General features: G+C 36.5%; 2 protein-coding genes across 3 annotated transcripts in view; one reads left to right on the top strand and one right to left on the bottom strand.

Moving 5' to 3' along the window:
- Positions 1–8,581, top strand: part of LOC140148052 (histone deacetylase 6-like) — a 104,847-nt gene extending 96,266 nt beyond the window's left edge. For both annotated transcript variants that reach the window (XM_072169894.1, XM_072169895.1), the window contains exons 4-7: positions 3,565–3,895; positions 5,019–5,174; positions 6,231–6,359; positions 6,968–8,581. In XM_072169894.1, the coding sequence (XP_072025995.1) occupies positions 3,565–3,895; positions 5,019–5,174; positions 6,231–6,359; positions 6,968–7,024 (673 nt within the window). In that variant the 3' untranslated portion in view covers positions 7,025–8,581. The remainder of the gene's footprint in view (positions 1–3,564; positions 3,896–5,018; positions 5,175–6,230; positions 6,360–6,967) is intronic.
- An 8,321-nt stretch (positions 8,582–16,902) lies between these two features.
- Positions 16,903–23,333, bottom strand: LOC140148048 (m7GpppX diphosphatase-like). The gene is given in 5 exon segments (XM_072169886.1): positions 16,903–17,447; positions 18,023–18,247; positions 18,483–18,522; positions 18,524–18,626; positions 22,927–23,333. Coding segments are annotated over 5 exon segments (1,014 nt in total). The 5' UTR covers positions 23,306–23,333; the 3' UTR covers positions 16,903–17,180.
- Between the last annotated feature and the right edge of the window lie 184 nt (positions 23,334–23,517).

Here is a 23,517-nt window from a genome sequence, read left to right as displayed (position 1 = left end):
TGCAAATATATTCACTGTTTATATACAGCACCGTATTTCTAATATAACAAGTACCGTCGGATCCGTAGCGGTCACTGCGGGACAACAAATTCAATTTTGCAGTGTTGGTGTCTTTGAAGCAGGTTCAAGTTTGACCCCTATTTTGACCTGTAACCCCTCTGTGAGCTTAACCTTTGAGCCCTCAAAGGTTAAGCTCATCTTAAAATAATGCCAGAAAGGGTATTTCCATCCACAAAAAAAAAAAAAAATCAAAATTTGAAAAATTGTGTTCGAAACCAATTTTGGACACTTTTGATGTCCAAACGATTTTCGGAAAAAGCGTCATGACATTAAATGTGTTCGGAAACCGATTTCGGACACTTTTGATTTCCAAACAATTTTCGGGAAAAGCGTCTTGACATCAAAAGTGTTGGACACGATTCGGACACTTTTGATGTCCAAACGATTTTCGGGAAAAAGCGGCTTGTCATCAAAAGTGTTCGAAACCGATTTCGGACACTTTTGATGTCCAAACGATTTTCGGGAAAAAGCGTCTTGACATCAAAAGTGTTCGAAACCGATTTCAGACACTTTTGATGTCCAAACAATTTTCGGGAAAAAGCGTCTTGAAATCAAAAGTGTTCGAAACCCGATTTCGGGCACTTTTGCTGTCCAAACGATTTTTGGAAAAAAAGCGTCTTGACATCGAAAGTGTTCGAAACCAATTTCGGACACTTTTGATGTCCAAACGATTTTCGGAAAAAAAGCGTCTTGACATCGAAAGTGTTCGGAAACCGATTTCTTGACACTTTTGATGTCCAAACGATTTTCGGGGAAAAAGCATCTTGACATCAAAAGTGTTCTGAAACCGATTTCGGACACTTTTGATGTCCAAACGATTTTCGAGAGAAAGCGTCTTGACATCAAAAGTGTTCGAAACCGATTTCGGACACTTTTGATGTCCAAACGATTTTCGGGAAAAGGCATCTTGACATCAAAAGTGTTCGAAACCGATTTCGGACACTTTTGATGTCCAAACGATTTTCGGGGAAAAGGCATCTTGACATCAAAAGTGTTCGAAACCGATTTCGGACACTTTTGATGTCCAAACGATTTTCGGGAAAAAGCGTCTTGACATCAAAAGTGTTTGAAACCGATTTGGACACTTTTGATGTCCAAACAATTTTCGGGGTAAAAGCGTCTTGACATCAAAAGTGTTCAGAAACCGATTTCGGACACTTTTGATGTCCAAACTATTTTCGGGAAAAAGCGTCTTGACATCGAAAATGTTCGAAACCGATTTCGGACACTTTTGATGTCCAAACAATTTTCGGGAAAAAGCGTCTTGACATCAAAAGTGTTCGGAAACCGATTTCGGACACTTTTGATGTCCAAAGATGTCCACACGATTTTCGGGAAAAAAACGCCTTGACATCAAGTGTTAAATCCCTAATTTCCCTTAATTCTTGTCAATTTTCCTTAATTCACCAGAATTTCCTTAATTCTCTTCAATTTCCTTAACTTCCCTCAAAACTCTTTTCCAGTATGGGGCCGGTACCTGCCTTCCCCTCACCAAGTACCATAGCCATGCGACAAAGCGATGTTGACGTAACAGCATTTTTAGAAATTGTTGAAAATCGTGTAATGGCCCTTTAATGACCTAATTAGCATATTTCGGGACGAAACTCTTTTCCAGTATGGGGCCGGTATAGGCCCTCCCTACCATAGCCATGCGACAAACGATGTTGACGTAACAGCATCTTTTAGCGTTTGTTACTAACGGACGCACGGACGGACTAACGGAGAGACATGGTGAATTATAGAGCTGCTACCCGCAGCTAAAAAGTGTTAATATGATTCTGCAAATTAGTTTTGAAACTTGGAAAATTGCAAAGCTGGTACATTATTCAATCTACACCAGGCATAAAAAGAAACTTGTCAGTTATAGTCATTCTTGCTGTTCAACAACCTGATAATTTTGGATTATTCTGATATACACATTTTGTTAATTGGACTTTGCTTTCTTATTTGACACTGTTACATGTTTGTGAGAATCGAGCAAGAATTCACCAAGATATGCAAGCAAATATATATGCATCAATCCGCAAAAAAAATGAATGCGGAGGTACGTGGAGTGTGCGCCCATGCATATATACACAATCAATGCATGGTTTGGATTTTTCTAACGCTTGTTCTGATTGGTTCTCGCGAGTGTATGTTATGTAAATAGCACCCTCAATTTGCACACAAATATACAGTTTATAGAATACAAACTACCACAAAAACGCAGAAAATGTTATCAAAGTTAAAAATAGCTTAACATTTATTTCTATGTTAATGTGATAGATGTTTGTGTAGAATTGAATATTATATAATATTTTGTTAGAAAATTTAATAAATGATCACAACCATGTGCATTAGTTTGTTTTAAGTTTCTATAAATAGAACATGGCATTTGTTGTACTAAGGGTGCACCATTTTATTTTCAAGGAAGGGGGAGTTTTTTTGGGAAAAAACTTTGCCCACTAGTGAGGAAGAAAATGTATTTGCCCCACTGATGTATGTAAAAAATAATAAAATCCTCCACCCAACTCTGTATAAAGGTATATAAAGTTGGCAATAAAACAATTTTCCTGCCAGAGGTGGGAAAAAATTGTTGACAAATTCCGCACAACCCAAATTCTATCATATGCCTCTCCCCGAAACTCTAATGGTGCACCCCTAGCTTGAATGAGTTTTGACTTTGCAAATAGGCCAATATTAATATATACAAAATTTGTTGTGCGAAATAACAGTAATTTAATTGGTTTGGTTACTCTGCAATTATACACCAAGCTTGTATTGGTGGGGCTGAAAGACAAATTTGATTAATTCTGAATATTTTGTCAAAGAAGGGGAGCTTTACAATGAACAAGGTGGAATGTAAAAAGATGTGCACAATATGGGCATGTCTATTAAGTTAATTTGGCCAAAAATGAGTGCTAAGGTGACCAAAAAACACGGTCTGCCAGGATTTTTTAGTTTTTTCTGGAGGCTAAAATAATCTTCAAATATCCCCAAAAGCTTGAAAATTTTTTCAAAAAATTTCAGTCAAAATCAATGAATTCTGGCTCCAAAACGTCTGATTTGACATGATTTTAGCAAAAGTAAAAGATACATAAATTCAAAGAAATACAGTAAATTTCAGAAAAAGTGAAAAATGGAAAGCATATATAAGACTGATGAAGCTAACTAAAATGTGGGTCTTTAATAAGAGCAGGAGAGGAACCTAATAATGGGCTAATCCATTGAATGGTCACACTCCCTCTGTGGATGGTTTAATGCAGAGGGGTAACCAGAATCAAATTTGAATCCCCTGTACATGGCTTTAAATATATCTTCCACATTTAGAAAGAGCATTTCAAATGGAAGTTACCCAATTGTCTATTCTATTTGAAACCCACACTCCCTATGTGGATCTTCCACAGAGGGAGTGTGGATTTCAAATGGAAAAGCCCAATGCATGACGTTTCCTCAAGTATGCAAGGATCGTTGACATGACTAAATCGTCCTCAATTCTTTTATCTTGTGTATTATTTTCTTCAGACAAGACATCTCTCAACCAGAAACTCCTCGCAAGAAACCAGATCTACTGGAATCGGACATCACAGACACACCCAAAACAGGAGGGTCTACTGAATCCAGTGAGCATTTGATAAGCCAACTAGTGAAGGCTAAATCTGAAGAACCAGCAGATATGCCAACCAATGGAGATGGGGATGCAGCAAGTGGTAACAATGGTGGAGGAGGAGATTCTTTAGAGGAGACTGGAGCTGCGGGTGGATCTGATGCTGCAGGTGGGAGTAGTGGAGGCAATGGGCTGACCATTGGACACCTGGCTAGCCATGCTAGTGATATATCTCTACCAATTGAAGAGGTAAATGCTAGGGGTAATAGAGGCAATGGCTTGACCATTGGACAGCTGGCTAGCCCTGCCAGCAGTATATCTCTACCAATTGAAGAGGTAAATGCTAGGGGCAATAGAGGCAATGGCTTGACCATTGGACAGCTGGCTAGCTATGCTAGCAGTATATTTCTACCAATAGAAGAGGTAAATGCTAGGGGTAAATGGCTGGGGGTAATGGAGGCAATGGCTTGACAATTGGACAGCTGGCTAGCCCTGCCAGCAGTATATCTCTACCAATTGAAGAGGTAAATGCTAGGGGCAATAGAGGCAATGGCTTGACCATTGGACAGCTGGCTAGCCATGCTAGCAATATATCTATACCAATTGAAGAGGTAAATGCTAGGGGTAGTGAAGACAATGGGTTGACAATTGGACAGCTGGCTAGCCATGCTAGCAGTATATCTCTACCAATAGAAGAGGTAAATGGCTGGGGGTAGTGGAGCAATGGGTTGACCATTGGACAGCTGGCTAACCATGCTAGCAGTATATCTCTACCAATTGAAGGGGTAAATTATCTCCCTGAGAACTACTGATTTTTCTAACAGCATTTCTGATTGGTTAATTGTGCAATATGTTCACCTGAGTGACCAATTAAAATACAGCTTCTAAATATGTAAGCTCAATCTTTTTGTGACCAAAAAGAGAGCCATTTGGGTAAGAACTTATAAGCCATTGCCATTGTGTGAGAAACTCCTAAAGGTGAGGGTCATTCAATGAGAATTGGACCCATAACAGTACCAAAACATAGAAATTGTTTAAAAAAATAGAGTTTAACTTGTGTACAATTTTAGAGAAAAAAGGGTCATTGGGCGAGAGGGAGTGTTGAAAATGGGGTCAATGTGACCATACATGTTATACCTGTTACCCAATTTCAGTGAGTTTGCATATATCTGATAAGAGTCTATATAATACAAAGAAGTGGTTTATAGTAATGTAGAGCGACTGCAAAGATGTTTTCACTATTTGAAGCAACAGTAACATTTTTCGATTCGTTTTAAAATAAATTTGAATAAGAATGTGACACCCTCAAGTTTGGTGAGTTGTAGAATCATAAAGGTTCAATATCTTTGCTGATGTTGTTGTCCATATACAGGCTGGTCATGGTCTGCATGCTGTGATTCCTTTGTCCTGGTGTCCTCATCTTGAATCAGATGTTATGCCATTACCAGATGGGGGAGTAGATACTAGGGCACCATGCTTAGAATGTGCTGACACAAGAGAGAACTGGGTTTGTCTTCATTGCTATCAGGTGAGTGAGTAGTACAGTGACTTGCGTGTTGTCATCTTATATCTGATGTGAACCCACTACCAGATGGGGATTAGAAAATATTTGAGATATCAGGGATGGCAAATGATGCAGAAATCACCAAGTTACGAAATGAAAACCAATGGAAGGTACTGATCCAAAAATTGTACTTTTCAATTTCAACATTTTATGCAGCAAGCCCCATTGTCAGTACTCACCATGAATATTCTTGATTGAATAAGCTAATTATTGTCATGTAGGTCATAATTGTGTACACTCATGACATACATGATGTGTACAAATCAATGTAGCTTGCTCTGGTAAACGTTGATGTAAATTGAAAAAGGCAACTTTTGAATTTAGACCTTTCATCGATTTTCATTTGTCTGCATCATTTGCTGTTACTGATATCTCAAATTATAGTGGACATTCTAGGGGTTGCCTTAATTTTTGAAATCTACCCTCATATTGGGTGTAGGGTAGTATTAAAAACTGGCACCTTATTTATTGTGCGGACTGTGTATTTCAGGAGAAAGTGACACTATGTTTTGGTTACCCACAGAAATTCTTTGAATTATTGTCACTAATGTCACATTTTGCTAACTTATTTGTTAGTGTAATGCATTTGAATGAATTTCTTTATCTAGTTGATCCTTATTGTCATTTTCATTGACATTATGATAGATAAATACTGTGTGTACAACTCAGGCTTTTCCATTTGAAATCTGTGATAACCCTGTGGAAGAAAAGTCTTCAACAGAAGGAGTATATGTTTTTCAAATGGAATTGGCTATAAGTTAATTATTTTGAAAGCCATACTCCCTCTGTGTATGGCATTTCCTATATCTTCCACAACTTGAGTATTTCAAATGGAAGTTACCCAATTGTCTATTCTATTTGAAATTTACCCATGCTCCTTCTGTGGAAGACTTCAGCTAAATCTTCTTCAGGGGAGTGTGAATTTCAAATGGAACAACCAGTTTTGGTTGTCTCCCCACCAACTCACTTATTTCAGACACAGTTTCTGTTATAAATTTTGTTTGTATTTCTTATTTTCAGGTATTCTGTGGACGTTACATCAATGAGCACATGGTGCTCCATGGTGCAGCAACCATGCATCCTTTAGTATTGAGTTATTCTGATCTGTCTGTGTGGTGTTATGGATGTGACTCCTATGTTCACCATGAGGTAGGTAGTGTAGTCCCTCAGCAAGCATACATCTCTCTTAGCCAGCTTAAATCATCCAAGTCATCAGTGCAAGGTGTTAGCTAGACACCTGTCCATCATCTCAGAAGTAGACAGGTGGAAAATCCTCAACCTGTCTTACATGGCACTTTTGGACAAGGAATTAAATAGATCCATAACCTGTTCGGTAAAAATCTCTGATGACATAATTTTATAGTACAGTTTTCTTTCAAAATTCTTAATTAAATTTTGGTAAAATTAACAATTAAAAAGCCTGTAAATGTCTGTAAAAAGGCAATTTCTGGTGCATTATGGTAGTGCAACAGTCATTATCTTGATATTGCGAAATATGAATGGTCGTAATTCTGCCATGTGATGGCGCACTCACTGGATTGAATCCCAGGTCAGAACAGCCATCGGGTCTGTGAATGGCTTGAGGATAGGTGGATGGGCAATTTATGGATCCTGGCTAAAACTCTGCATAAGTGATCAATGAATAGCAAATCAGTACAGGGAAGAAATGCATTGTGGGAAGTGAAAGATAACTTCTCTTGTATAACCCTGCCTCTTTAAGCTCACCAATAATATTTTCTTTTCTTTTCTCTGTGTAGATATTGGTCCCTGCTAAAACGTCAGCACATAGGAGCAAATTTGGTGAAGACATGTGAGAATGTGACACAAGTTCCCATCGATCATAAGAAATTGTGTGTGCCGTTTTTACTATTGATGCTAAACTTGTTTACATCACACCTTAGCACCATATGGGCACTACTGCCTTTCTTGCAGTGGCTTTGAATGGTTAATTCCGTAATATAATCATCTGAGTAACCAATCAAAATATAGGTTTAATCCCATGGGCACTATACTGCTTGTCTTACAGTGCCCCTGATTGGTTAATTCCATGATATAATCATCTGAGTAACCAATCAAAATACAGGTTTAATCCTGTGGGCACTAGCTTGTCTTACAGTGCCTCTGATTAGTTAATTACATGGTATAATCATCGGTGTAACCAATCAAAATACAAAGGACAAATACAATCCAAAGGACACACCCTGATTTTGAGATCTGCAAAAGCCTCGTCTGAGTAACCAATCAAAATATAGCTTTAATCTCATAGGCACTACAGTGCCCCTGATTGGTTAATTACATGATATATTCAGCCCAATGACCAACTTAAATACTGCTTCTAAATATTTAAGCTCCATCCTCTTCAGCTCAATACATCACTGTAGTCTTCTTGTAACAAGTCAGGAGGTAGTGGGTTAATATCCTTGTTATATTATCTCTACATACTAGTAAATACTATATTAATATAAACCATCCCTATAAATACACCCAAATATAGCCCAAATACACACACCCTGTACAAATACACCTAAATGTCTCACAATGAGGGCTTAGAGCCAGAAGTAGATATGTCCACAATTACATTGGACTGTTAATTCTGCCCTCTATAATATAATGTAAGTCACTTTGTTGGGCCATATGTATATGGTCACTTGCATCTAACTAACCATGCTAACTGTTTAAGTGACCATGCATATACCCCAAAGTCACTTGCATTTATTATGGAGAGCAGAATTAACCATCCATTTTTTGCCGAAATGAGGAACATTAATTGTGGACATAGCTACTTCTGGCTCTCGACCCAAATGTCTCCCAATATGCCCAACATGACACAACCAATCACCAACAGCAAATAATACATGATAAAGCCCTGTGTGATTCAATCAACCATAATTCATCTTCTTTTTTTTTTGCCAAAATGTATTTTGAGATACAGCTGAAATGTCATCGAAGTTGATCCAATCAGTCCCTAATTTGCAAATTGTGAAATTAAAATGCAAGCAAAAACAAGATATCAAAAACAATAATTGTAAACAAAATTCATTTGTTGGTTGAGAATGCTGTCAGTAACTTTGAATGCTAGACCAATGTGGTTTCTTCCAATATGGGACAGTTCTAAAGGTACTTTTTGCTCCTTTGACATTATTTGAGATTCTAACATAACTGAGACAATGAAGAGCAATCTTTTAAAAGAAGATGTTTTTATATCGAAACATTGCCACTTAAGGGAACTGTAATGAGCGTTTTGAGCGTTTCGACAGTATTTTTTGTGGGACATGAGAGCACATCAGACATATCGAATTGCATTCTGAATACGAAGAATGTCTTTCTGATATCAAATAATTTTCATTTTATGAAATTTACGATATAATACAAATTTTATGTCAAATTAATAAAATTTGATATTTTTCACAATTTTGTGATATAACAGTCCTAGAAGTAAATTTTGTAAATTTAATGATATATTCTTAAAGTGTATGTAGTTGGGAGGAAAAGCCGACGATCAATTGAAAATTTTGACCTTTCTTATTGAAGATATGGATTTTTTTTTTTTTTTCACCAAAAAATTTTAGTGTTTTGGGACAAAAAATCGATATCTTCAATACGAAAGGTCAAAATTTTCAATTGATCGTCTGCTTTTCATCCCACCTACATACACTTCAAATATAAATCATCAGATTTATAAAGTTTACTTCGAGTACTGTTAAATATCAAAAATATCAATTTTTAATGATTTGCCATAAAATGTGTATTACATTGCGAATTTCAACAAATCTAAATTATTTGATATCAGAAGGACATTCTTCGTATTCAGAATGCAATTCGATATGTCTGATGTGCTCTAATGTCCCACAATAAATACTGCCCAAACGTTCATACCCCTTCCCTTAATGAGGTCACGAAAATCAATTTAGGAATTTGTCGATACGTTCTTTGACTTTTTCGGTAAATCCTATAAGCCTTTGCGGGTAGACCTGTCATGTTGTCTCACTGATGCACACATCGTTATTGCGCACTTCCCGGCTTTGAAATGCGCAGTTATGATGTTCGCTTTTTAACTATAAGCCTATACATGTATAGCTTTGCAGACTTGAAGTACTTTTTGACATGGCATGTCCCATTGTTGTTGGTGACACAAGTAACAGAATTCTTGACATAATCACAAGACTGGCCAGATCAAATCAAGGGCTATTCTAGTTCAAATCCATATACCCAAGTAGACATGACGTAATCTTCCACACACAGAGTATGAATTTCAAACGGGGTTCCCTGAATGGGTGATTATATTTGCTACACCCCTATGTAAGTGCATGTCTTCTGCAGGGGATGTATGGATTTAAACTGGAATAGCTGGATATAGTGTCACACATAGCTTGCAATAATCAAACATTCCTTATTACTCAAGTGGGTAAAGCAGTTCCAATCACATCAAAATAAGTCAATTGTTGTATTTTGGTTTTTGCCCATTTTCTCTTGCTTTTTTAAGTTCAAATGTTATATAAATTTGTTACAAATTATATATGTAGATTTAGTCTCACTTTGTAGATTTATGTAAGTTTCAAAGTTTGTCATGCCAGTATAAAGTCTCGGTATTTTTTTTAATGATTACATACAAATCAAGAAATCTGTAACTTCTATATTTGGCTAAATTATGTAAATATTAATTGATTACAAATAACACAAGATTAACCTTTGCATACAACAGGTTTATTACACAAATAGGAGGAGGCATGAAAAAAAGGGTTTTGGTTGAAGAAGGTGTGCTGGTTAAGGGAAAAAAGGCGTTTTGGTTGAAGAAGGTTTGCCGGTTAAGGAAAAAAGGGTTTTGGTTGAAGATTTGCCGATTAAGGAAAAAATTGTCAGGAAAATAAGTACTTGTAATTTATTGTATGTGACATGATGTGATCCAATCAGACTGAAGTAGGCAATAATAAAATTCGGATGTAGGCAAAAATATGGAGCAAATGACATATAAAAAGTTCATTGTTGCCACCAAGTATGCCAGGAACTTGGGACATTTTGAAAAAACAGGTGTGGAAATGAGAGTATAAACTGCCCATTAGCAGTACTGGTCCTACTAATTCATGGCATATTTGATGGTCCAGATGAAAGTTAGCCCATATTATTTGCAAGACTGTCCATGCCTTCAAGGGGAAATAACCCTAGTCAAGTTACTTTTTGGCCATGGTCTGGCATGCTGTCTGCTGTTTTCCTGGAAACAATGATTCTCAATGCGAGGGTTTAATTCTTTTCAAAATTTCCTACTTTGGCCCGAGTGGGTGATAGATTGTGTCATGAAATTAAAGTCTTATAATACTTATAAGGCAAAAAAAAAAGGTTTGTCTCAAAGCTCACAAGTGGTTTGAAAACAAATGCGATTTAAAAAAAAATTTATTCCCGACTTTTTTTATGGTATTTTGAGGAAAAAAAGTCTGATTTTCGCCCAAATTTTCTGTAAAAAACTAAAAAAAATGTGTTTTTTTTAAATTAAAAAAATGTCTGCATTTCTTTTTTGTCAAATCGTGTGATTTTACAAATGCGCGCGCGAGCTTTGAGACGAACCTTTTTTTTTTTGCCCAATAGATAAAGAATTATGAAGAATTATTGTAAAAAGTTAAGAAAGGAAGGAAATGTTCAATATATTGCCTGTTCTCAGGGATAATGGAACAATATTATTATATTGCCTGTTCAGTATGTGATGCGATCAAGCCAAATCAGTCGGAACTCGGAAATATTAAATTGTCAGTGTCTTGATAGTAAGAAGCATTTACAAAGCTGCATTTTGCAGAAAACCCCATTGAAATTAAACAACCAGTTCCAAAGATAGGAGCAATTGCAGAGTTTCCAACACAACATGAAACAAAAGGAAATGTTTCCTTTGTTTGGCTATAATTATCTCAAAATCAATATTTCCGAGTTTCTACTGATTTTGCTTGATCGCATCACATATATTGCCTGTTCTCAGGGATAATGGAACAACCTTTGTATAGTGGATGCCACACCAATCACATATTCATAAACCTAAACCCAGTTCTAAACTAATTGTACTCATAATCTCTTGGGGTAGTGTTCTTAAAGCCATAATGTACGATCTTATACATGTAATATGAAATTGGGTTTTGGGGGTTTTTTTTAACCTGATTTTTTGGCATATTTGTAATGTTTACCCATGTCCCAACTTACACCTAAATGGAATCGGCCAAATGTGTTGTGTTTGTAGGTCAACAGAGCAATTTTGACATAAAGTCATGAAGTCCCCCTTAGAATTCCATGTTAAACAACCAAAAATAGCCAATGATGGGATTTCTTTCACTTTACCTTGTTATGTTAGCTTAAAATGGACAGAAACCCTTCTCCCAACAGTAAATGTTACTAATATTATTTCAGGATTTTGGGTAAATAATAACAAAATTAACATTATGGCTTTTATTCGAAGTAACAGAACTCTATTAAGCCTGGGAAAAGTTAACGACTATTGGTTATAAATAAATGACGAATCTCATATTTGGAATAAAATCTAATTTTATTCAGCCATTTTAATCAATAAATGAACAAACACAGACTGAAGACTTGCTTACCTGTAAATCACAATGGCCTCTATTGATAACAATTATTTGTGACCAGATCTTATCAATCCTTACAGTATATTTTTGTTAAGGTTACCAGTAACCCTCGGGAGGGACCACATAACACAAATAACCATACGGGTATGATCCCCCGTAAAGACCCCACCACCCCCTTTTTGGATTTTGGATCTGGATCTTATTTTGCCATACATTTCAATATCATCATACTTGGATCAGATCCGGTCACATTTGTTATAAATGAGGAAAACAAGTTTGGTTTCTTTTCCAAAGTTAATTATGAGTATACAAATCATTGTCTGACATTTTGTACAAACAAAAACATTATTGGAATGTAAAATTGTAACTAAAAATGTATTTTCAGCATATGAAAAGCTTACGAAGTTACAATTATTGACATAATTGACTCAGGACTCCATATATATAACCCCATGCGAAATACTAATTGAAATCTGCCATATACTGGATTGTCACTCACATGCCCAAAATACTGTACCACTGGCATTTTTTGGCAAAGTCTGCAATAATATGGTTTGTGCGTAATCATGCACATGCAGATGGCAAATAAGTGCAGGGTAGAAACCGATCCAGAGTTAACTTTTTCCATCAAAGCGACATAAACATATAGCCAAATTGGAGTACAAGTTCTCTGGTGTTAAAGGAGTATTTTGTGATCCTAGCATCCTCTTTTTATGACATTTTTCAGTAGATTTCCAAAATTTCAGTTGATTCCGATTTTTGCGTTTTGCAAGTTATGCATGATTATGTGTATTGCACTGCTCCATAGACAATGTGTTATAATTTCGTTCTGGTGCACCAGAACGAAATTCAAATTTCACGATATCTTTGCTAAACGAATCAAACTGCAAGAAATTTTTGTACATAAACATTATGTAGCCAGATGTTTCCAGTAATATAAAAATCTCAACTTTTTTTTGAGGTGGGGTGGGGGGGGGGATGATGCTGTGGATCATGAAATGCCCTTTTAATATTAAATGGTCAATGGTCAACATAAAAATTATGTTTCATATTTACATCCTAATCCGTGCATTTTGTGTTTGTCTACCGGAAGTCAATTTGTGCAGATATTCCTGCCCACAGCCCTCAATGCAATTGGTATATTACATAACAATAGATTCAGTTTGTTATGCGATACGCATATTGCATTGTGTAATGGACTTTGGGCAAAAATTGACTTCCGGTAAAGAAACCCCAAATCTGCATATTCTCAAGGTAATCATAAACAAGCCAAGAACATACTGTACATGTACAAATATGCTGCATTAATTGACACCTGAACTGGAATAAATCTATGGATGATTTCTACTATGTTGTACATTTCTGTGGTGTCGCATTTTTTAATTAAATTGATTTGTCCAAGATTCCTCTATGCAGTCCAACCTCCATTATCCGGAGGTATTTTTATACAGTTCTGTTATTCCGCTGTGTGATCTTCATCTTCATAGGAAAACATTGTTGCATATACAACACTTAAATACCACCTTTCAGTGTTATCACAATTTAAATGTATCGAGTCCCAAATGTTAGCACTTCGAGCATTCAATGCAGAGTTACACCAATGCTTGGGCCTTGGTCCTATCATGGTGACATTTATTCATTTATTATTTGACATCAGTCAGTCACACAATACACAAAGTGCATTTTGCATAGCATAGATGCTGTGCCCAGCTGCATATGTACACAATTCTATATAAACCCATCATGTTATGAGCAGCCACGGTTACAGGGAAACTTTGCTACCAGAGCCCTTAAGAGAATCAATTTACATTCTCATCACAGAATGTTGCAAGAATCTATTGATTCTCTAAATTATGTTTATAGTACACAAAATCAATTTTGATTCTCACAAACCAATTTCAGGAGAATCATTTTGAGAATTGATTCTTGCTAAAATTGTATTCCTGCAATTCTCGCGTTTCACAATATGATGCGCCACCAGCGGTTGCTTTTGGCAGTCAAAGTTTCGACTCCCGAGTCGACATCACCGTCCTAGCTGCTATTGAATTTTCATGCGAGTGTGATAATAAATATGTTGAAAACAGCTCCACAAAGGATTTCCTGTGATAGATAGAAAATGGATCTACTATATAGTTGTAAATTGTTGTTTTAGTGTGCATTCGCATGTAACATCATTACAAGAGCACCAATGGTGCTGTAGCTCATTTTCCCTAATTAAATATGCAAATTAGTTAATTAATATGCTTAACATTTGAGTATTTTTTGTTTATATCAATTACTTTGTACCAAGTTTTAAATTTCTATGATCTTCACACAAAAACCGATTACACCTGTCTCACCTTAATATAAAGCAGGGACAAATTTTTACGAGCTGCATAGTCAATAAGATAACAATAATGTTAATTGGACCACTAAGTACTTATCTTGGAGACAAACAACTGGGTGAGAAGGAAAACAAGAAACAATTATATTGAGGGTTTAGGACCATACACTGCAAACCCAAAGTGCCTATATTTCAGAAGATCCTCTAAAATTGGTTTGGCAGTAACAATGAGGGCTTAATTACTAAATATAGGCACAAATTTAGACCACTATTTGGGGAGTATACAATCCAGAAGATCAGACCTCAAATGTAGTCTGATAAATAGACTCAAAATTAGACACTATAAGCCCAAAACAGCATAGGGTGCATTTTACACATGGGTGGTTCTGGAATAAGAAGCAAACATGGGTAACATTATGGGCTCGTATAAATCATTGAAAAGGAGCAATTTCCAGTTCAGTGAATTGCTAGCAAACAATAAGCATGGATTTCAATGGTGATGTTATTAATAGTATTATTTGAGCAGTAATTTTACATATAGTTGTACAACAATCAACATTGAATAATAGTTAGTGATCTTCAGAAAAAGTGTATAACAAACCAATTGGGAGGGAGCTAGCAGACCATGAATGTGTCTATAATAATTGTTTCCATAAGTAATTTTGTCCAGTATCAGTTTAACAAAGGCTAATACTCTATTCATATCTAATCTCCAATACTAGAAGCAGGACCCGTCTCCTCCGCAGCCAATTTGGTTTCGCTTCATCGAAATCAAGCTGCCCACGGAGGAGACTACCCTCCTTTGTGTTTGTTCATTTGTGTATGGAGAGCCATTCTTGAAGTCTATAATGACTTAGGCTACGCTCTCAGCTAGAGTCCGACGCTGCATTGTACTAGAAATACCGTTTCTGTGATATCGCTATAGAGCCAACCGGGAACACGTATTCATTTTGAAAATATAGCATTAAAATTAGTATCACCCTTGTGGCCCCCGTGCAGTGGAAACCCTTAATTCTTTCATTAAAAAGAAATGAAAATTAAAAGAAACATGGATCCACCTGTGCACCTATAAAATGGGCACAGCAATTTGTCTCAAATATGAATGAATTTTAAGAAACATACGGGATATGATGAACCATTGACCTAACGCCATGATAGTAGGATCTATTAGTTTTATATACAATGCATATACCGTATTGTCATAATACCAATATTTGACATAATATAATGAGTAATATTTAGCAACATAAATGTGCAGTTCATATGCACAAACGAATACTGATCTTTATGATATTCAGGTTTTTGTACATCACGTATATCGTATTTGTTCATCTGTGTATGGAGAGAAGAAACGCCATTAAACGCAATTAAAACTCAACTCCATCAGTATTAGGGCGTAGTTCAGTGAACTCACCGGATTGCTATTCCAAGTACTTGGATAATACAGATAATATGTATTAATGGGTCGAGGCTATTGCAGTGAAAAACCTAATAGATTATTCATAACAGTGACGTATGCGCTCGATAGTGCGGAGTCTTTTCATTTGCAAACCACCAAAATTCGTGATCTTTTAGCGTTGGAAAAGAAACCATGTGAATAGAGTGCCCTCTCAAGAATAGGTTCTCTGTGACTAGAAGTTTTGCTGAATTTAGACGTTCTGGGTTTGCAGTGATAGCTGCTCCATAGACATTTGGGTAATTTCTGCATCCTATATTGTACACATTTTACACCTGGCAGCTATTGCAGATAGGGTTTTCTTGCCCTAAACCCCTAATGTGTACTTTATCTCTTATAAATTATACAAAATTGTAAAAACACATCGATATATATAATTACTTTCACAACATGTTTGCCTGACCTAATTAAGTGTATTTAATTAGCTCTCAGTTTATTTGCTCAGTATTTTATGACTGCTAAGCCTTTATAGTTGTTTACTTGTCCCCCAAAAACCTCCCAATTGGAAAAATTACACATTATAATATTAGCACATGACATAGCAGCACCATTGAGTTATTAGTTAGCCTTGGTACAATATCTATGGACTTGCAAAATGTATGGCAAGCAACACTGAAAAGCAAACATTGTAGCCGCACTGAAGCAGTAAAGTTCAACATCTCTTTTACAAAATCGCCAGTTCAAGGAGTTTGCACCACAAACAGTCTGCATAGGAGACTATTCCATGAAATTTGGTAAAAATTCTCGTAACAAAATGCTCCAAAAATGACACTTTCCATCCGAATTTTCCTAGCTAAATAAGTAACAATCATGTACGATCATGCAAAGATCGCCCCCTCAAATTATCAGATCCATTGCTCAAACGATGTAGCAAGAGAAAGAAAAAAACATACAGAAATCTGGACTATGCCTATAGTGCATTGCGTTACGCAATGAGCTAATAATGACATTTAAACCCACAATGATGCATGTTCCTGTATTGTATTCGTATTACGCGGGCTTTGGATGTTGACTCATTTTCAAGTGCAGATAAGCTTCTTTTAAAACAATCCGAGAATAAATTACACACTTGTGACGACGAATACCAGGGGCCTATTCCTTGTACAATATCTAAAGTTATATTCTGTGAATCACTCTCCATTAGGCCTGGCATTTTCGGGTAATTTTTTGGGCGGGTAACTGGGTACCGAATTGCAAAAAAAAAAAAATTTTTTTTTTTTTGAATACAAATTAATATCAATTTTCATATTAAAAATACAAAACATCTTCAAATTTTTTTTTTTTTTTTTTTTTTTAGGTCAACCATGAATGATCCTAGCATTTAGGTCTAGGTCCGGGGACACTACAAAACCGAATTTCGGGTACCCGGGCAGGGTATTTCCTGCCGGGTAATGTAATCTCGGGCGGGTACCCGTTTACCCGCCCGAAAATGCCAGCCATACTATCCATGTACTCCATAACATTGCTGCCACTGAATCTTTGTGCAATTCAATTAACAGATTTGTGTCAGATTTCTGACCCTGATCTGAGATTAACTTACGATACTGCCACAAGAATTTGGCCCCAGATTAATAAACCTCCTCTCTCAAAATATAATGGGCATGAACTTAATGCAATGCTCAGATCAAGTTTCACAGCTTGCCAGCTTCTTTGAACTTGGCAAGAAGATCATCACTACCCCTTGCTACAAAAGTCAATGATTTGCTTTGATAGTAGTCCGATTTCAGGCGGATATTTCCAATGACGTCTGAGAGTAAGTGAGCCTTTGTTGCTTGCGTACCAGGAGCATCAAACTGCAGGTGTGTTACATGGACATGTAGGTGATAGTAGGATGGCTGGTAGTGTAGGTATAATCTCAGTTTGGATGCTGGTAGACTATACTTGGCTTCAACAGCTTCCTACAATAAGGAAACAGAAAGAAATTATGATGTGTTATGAAATGTAGCAATCTCAATGTCAACAGCATGACATTTTCCATTTTGTTGCATTGCACCAAATTACTGTACAGAAAATTACTTGTATTGAAGCAGAATTGAAGCAATAATACCTTCTAACTCTAAATTATTTATTATACTGCATTCTTATTTCCAGCAGACCAATTCAAAATCACTTTCCCTTAGTAAAAACACAGTACCAGTACCGATATCCAATGTATCATTTACTTGAAAATACTGCATTTTTTAAGTATTGATACCACTCACTCAAAAATGTTTCAGAAATCTTATTCACCCTGGTGGTGTTTCCAGATGTTTTCATAACCAGCAGCACTCTTATGTGGTTTTGATGATTTGATGATATCATCGAACTTCATTGTTGTCAATTATTATTTATGAGCTGGCCATCGGGCTGGCCTTAAACACATTTATCCAGGCCAGAGTGAACAAGATTCTTGATAGGAATTGAAATATTTCTGAGTGAGTATCAATTTAAAAAAGAACATTTTAATGAACTGTAAATCAAAAGGACAGCTTACATGACACTTTTTCTGCAAGTTTTCCAACAGAGGCAGATGTTCCTGTGTGAGATCTCTGAGTGATTTGATGTCTCTTTTATGGCAGATGGCAATGAGGTACAGGTTTTCCACCTGTTTACCGTCCCATTTCATGTCAGGAAGCAACACAAAACCAGTCTCGGCATCAGGATCTTCAAACACAAGACGTTCTTCTTCTGCTTTCTTCTCCAGTATGTTGTAAACCCACTGCAAAAATATATCACAGATGAACTTAACGCAAGAGTAGGGAAAAAACACACATGATTTTTCTATTTGCGATTTCCCACAAAAAATGTAAAGTAAAACAATAAACATAAAAACAGCCTTTCAAGACCACCAATTTATGTTAGGTTAGTCTAGGCGACTGACTGATCATACAAGTCTTACGGAAATATGGCCACATACAATTAAAGAAAAGTAGGGGAGAAAAAATATTATTAACCTGGATGCTGAATTTCTGTGATTGCAAGTGTGGCAAGGTGATTTTTGTAGTCTTCATAGGTCTCTTCAACCAGGAAGATTTCTTGTCTTGTAAACTTGTTGATGTGACGCTCAGTAGCTGGATAAATGACTGTTGTTTTATACCTACATGTGAATAAAAATACACAAAAAGAAATAGTACATTATTCAAATAGCCAAATCAGACAAGTGAGACCCAGTCATCATCGAGCGTGTTTATTGTGGCTGTATACGGAAATATTGTACTGCAATTACAATTTATTTCGCAGTAGGCCTACTTATACATGTATATAGCATACCGGGCGATCTTTTCCTTTAGACCACCCTCACTAAATCATTACTTTTGCATCAAGGTTTACTTTTGCATCAAGGTTAAATAAACTCAACCCAGAAAGTATTGAAACGATTATAGATGGGCAGATATATCGGGAACTGAAATATATAGCAAAAACTTATTTAATGTATATAAAGCGCAGCTTTCTCCTGCGTATTTTGATACCTCTTTTGTTGCTCTACTCTATCATTTGGTCGAGTTATGGGCGCTTGAGTGGCTTCAAGTCGGATTTTGAAAGTTGCACTTAGCTCCTATTCATGTAAGCACCCCTATACAAGTTTAAGGATCAGTGATTTCTTGATGGTGGGCACACCAAGTATTGAGATGTCAGCAGAAAGAGTTCATGAGATAAGTAAAGGGTAGCAAGTATTGAAGTTAGAAGTCGAAGGCGTAAAATAAAGTAAAGTTCATGGTTAAGTAAACAGAGCACATCGGTGTCCTTTATCTTGATGGGGTGTGTGCGTGTGTGTACACGACGAACGCATTTGGCTTGAATAGGAGCTAAGTGCAACTTTCAAAATCCGACTTGAAGCCACTCAAGCGCCCATAACTTCGACCAAATGATATCGTAGAGCAACAACAGAGGTATCAAAATGCGCAGGAGAAAGCTGCGCTTTATATACATTAAATAAGTTTTTGCTATATATTTCAGTTCCCGATATATCTGACCATCTATAATCGCTTCGATACTTTCTGGGTTGAGTTTAGTTGCCAAACACTTTGAAGCAGGGTTCCCGTTAAGGTTTTAAAAATGTGCGTCCGTAATGATGCAAGTTTGCTGACGAGGTTGCAAAAACTTGCGTCCAGACAGATTTTTGTGCGTCCATCTGAAATTCACGATTATGATGATACACACGTACCCCGGGTCTACACCTCATCAAATGTTGATTGTTAAAAAAAAATGAAAGTGCATTTTCGCCGTGATATTCCATCTCCATTCGCTATGGTAATTTTTCTCATTTCTGTGTCAGTTTTGGTCGAAGCGTGGTCAAAAACAGGTGCAAAAACATGAGCAAAGTCTGTCAATCTGGAACAAATTTTCGTTCGAATTTTACTTCCGCATTTCTTTTTTTTAAATTAACGCGTTGTTGATGCTACAAAGCTAAAACTAGCGCGCTGTCACAAATAATATGAAAAAGGGTTATCATTTGAATTTTGTCTTTAAAATTGCTTTTATTCATCGTAACAATAATACTAATTAAGGAAACCTAGATTATTTATGAGAAAATAAACTTAAAATATTAAAAATTGAATATTGTCAGGTTGTGATAAATAATTAAATAAACATTAACCGCACGTTAGCGGCACATGTTCAGTTGTAAACAAATCAATCGGGACTTCCCCAGGCCATCAAACGGCGATCGTTCGGAAAGCATGCAAGAAGTGCACGATTTCCTGACGTTGCATTTACAAATATTGCAGAATTTACTTCAATTCTTAGCAGGTGGGTCAAAATTTTGGGGCTTTTATAATATCATACAAATAGAATAAAAATTTCTTATTTTTATCATCAATTAATGAAAAAATCTCGAAGTTTTGCCTGCGTCCACATGCATGTGACATGGACGCAAAGTACTTGATTAGCCATGTGAACTTGCGTCCAAATTTGTAAAATACGTGTCTGGACGCAATGACGCACACTAACGGGAAGCCTGCTTTGAAGTCAAGGTTTAATGCATTGGAAGGAGGGCAGGGCTTCGATAAATGAGGGAAATTAGGCTAATGAAAGTTGATCCCCAGTTTCCCGTTACATAGTTTTTCATGACTGGGTAGGTGACTGTTTCATTATTCATTATTCATTATTTTCAAACTTTCATTATCGGTGCAAAGTTAATTACGGAATGCTATGTTTTGAGGCCCAAATAAAATAATAAAGTATAGTATTAAATGACCATGCTTCACTCAAATATTTTACCAACTTAGTCTTCAAAACAAATTTTAATTAAGCACATCTTCTTTGGAATCTTCAAATTAACCTATTAAGCTACTTGCGGTTCGCCATTATGCACTATATGCGGGAGAGCCTCGAACTGGCAGCATACATGAAAGGAAGAATTATGTAACCTTACACAGAAGCGTTATGACTAGTTCAATTCCCATTCATGTATGCTGCCAGTTCGAGGCTCTCCCGCACATAGTGCATAATGGCGGAACTGCAAGTAGCTTAATAGGTTGTGCAACATATGAAAGCACCAGAAGTCCATGATAGTCTTTGGAGAACCTGGAGGACTGTGACAACTTGCTTTCCCCAAACACTGCATCTCACTATCTCGAGATCAGACAGCGACAGTCCGGCAAATAAAACATTAAATGATTGACCAATGTCGGTTGTAATAATTGTCCACAGCAGTCGGACCTTGCCCTCCTCCTCCACCTTCACAGAAATGAACATATTTAAAAAAAAAACACCAGTAGGGGAAAGTAAATTGTCACAGTCAAAATGAACAAATAAACAAAATTGAACTTTGACAATTCGAACGTTCACATGGAGGTTGCTGGTAAAAATCATCACAGGGTGCACGTGTTAATAATAAAACAACCATGCAAGAAATTGACAAATAAATCATTTTATTTATAAGTTTATTTTATTAAATACATATATTTGTAAGAAAAGCAGAATAAATTTGACTTCAAATTTTATTTATTTTATTTATTTTGATGTTGTCTATAGCGCGCTACATAGTGCACGGTAGAAATGCTTTCATATTTGTTCATACGCTGGTTCCCTGCGAACTTGGCTGCCTCTCTTAGATGCAGGGAATTGCTAGTCTCCAGTAAATGCGCCCTACGATATCGCCATTTTACCACGTAGTTTAACCCAGCGTTTGCAAAGACTATTCGGGCCGGTCAGGGTCGGCGTAAAAGTGCTTAAAATACGTGGCGGACGTGAAAGATGACATTAAAACTATCCTTTTTTCTTAAAAACTTGAAAAATGAGAAATAATGAAATAATGGAAAATAATGAAATATTTGATCGGCATTTTTTTCTGACCGGAGTCGGGTAACGGGAAACTGGGAGTCAACTTTCATTAGCCTTATGGGGTAAAAAACAAGGTTAAAACAACTTTTTGAAAACAAGTGAAAACAGCTATTCTGCTAGGAAGTTTTTGTCTCAAAAAACAATTTACAAATGAAAGAAGAAGCAAGAAATTTAACATACCTTCATAAAAGCAGAAAGTGGAGTGAGGCAAAGAACTTGTGAGGGAATTTTTTTAAGAGAAATACATCGCGTTTTTCATAAAATTCGCCATCTTGAATAAATGCAGAATTGCGTCAAGCAGTAGAAAACTGTCAAAGCGTGCTTGAAAATGCTTGATACGTGAGTGTTAATTACCGTCAAAGTGAGCGTACATCAAGCACTCATGCTACGCGAAAGTTTTGGAGTTTGCATCACCGGTTTTGCATTCAGCTCTTTTACGTCAAAAATCGCGATAAAACATGGATTTTGGAACAAAATAAAGCTTGTTCGACAAAATAAAAGGTATGTTTGTATAGCTTAAACATTCTTAACTTTGATGCGAAAGTTTAATTTGATAGATTCGTAATTTTAACCTTATACTCTGGTGGTCTAAAAGAAAAAAGATCGCTGCGTACCGGATAATCTGGATCACTATAGCTAAAATAATATTTTCTCGATCATGAGAGCTCAATAGGCATGCAATGAAAATTGCGTCAGCGTGCAACGCTTACACACACGCTTTGGGTAGCGCTACATTTCCTGTGCGTGCACGATCGATCGCAGTGCACGCAGTACATTCATACTCTCATGATCGAGAAACTATTATTTTAGTTAGTATAACATCTATAACTCGATTATTGTTATATGGGATGTTGAGTTCCAGTATTGATCGATATCCCGTCGGAGCTCGGAGTCGATCCGTCCCGCTATAAATGATGACACATTCATGCATTACAATAATGTGGATTGTTTGTCAGGATCCAATCCGTGAAAAAAGACTCTTTTACTTTGCTTTTTTTGTTTGCGGGTGATAATGGCTGCTTTAGACTTCAACTTGCATCATTCATGCATGACTTGATTTTTTTTTAAAGCAGGACCAGGAGCATGCTCATGTCAGTGCTAAAAGAACCCTACCATTGAGTTCCTGTTTAGGAAACCCTTCATATACGCCATAAACATCATTTTGTAATTCCAACGTCAAGGTTGTGTCAGATGACAGGACAGATGATAGCTTGTCCTCGTTGAATGGTTTCTTCTCCAACAAAACCACTGCTTGATCTTCACTGCCTTCAAATTGGCCATGCAAGAACATCGTCTTGCGGTCCGTGCTCTCACTCAATATTTTGACAACTTTGAAGCCATTCAAATCCTTCATGGGCTGAGTAATGCTCTTGGTATTGTCATCATTTGATGGCTTCAGCTTTTTAGCTTCAATTTCGTCAGAAGTTGATGATACATTGTCTCCTGTTTCATCAACATTTGGAGCGTCGTGTTTTCGCTTGGAGGTCGCCATCTTTTTTCGTCTGCACGAACTTGTTTCTATACAATTTACACATTTATCTATTTATATGGTCTCTTAAATCATAAAAAATCTGTTTAAATTATAGCAGATCCAAACGTAAATATCTACTTCAAATATTTTTCATTTTTATTTTTTTTTATAAGACAAAGGAAGAAAAAATAAGAGTAAAATATACAGGGAAAATAAAAACACTAAAAACAGCG

The sequence above is a fragment of the Amphiura filiformis genome, chromosome 3 (assembly GCF_039555335.1).
Source record: "Amphiura filiformis chromosome 3, Afil_fr2py, whole genome shotgun sequence".
NCBI classification, from domain to species: domain Eukaryota; kingdom Metazoa; phylum Echinodermata; class Ophiuroidea; order Amphilepidida; family Amphiuridae; genus Amphiura; species Amphiura filiformis.
This window is presented reverse-complemented; position numbering and strand designations above follow the sequence as displayed.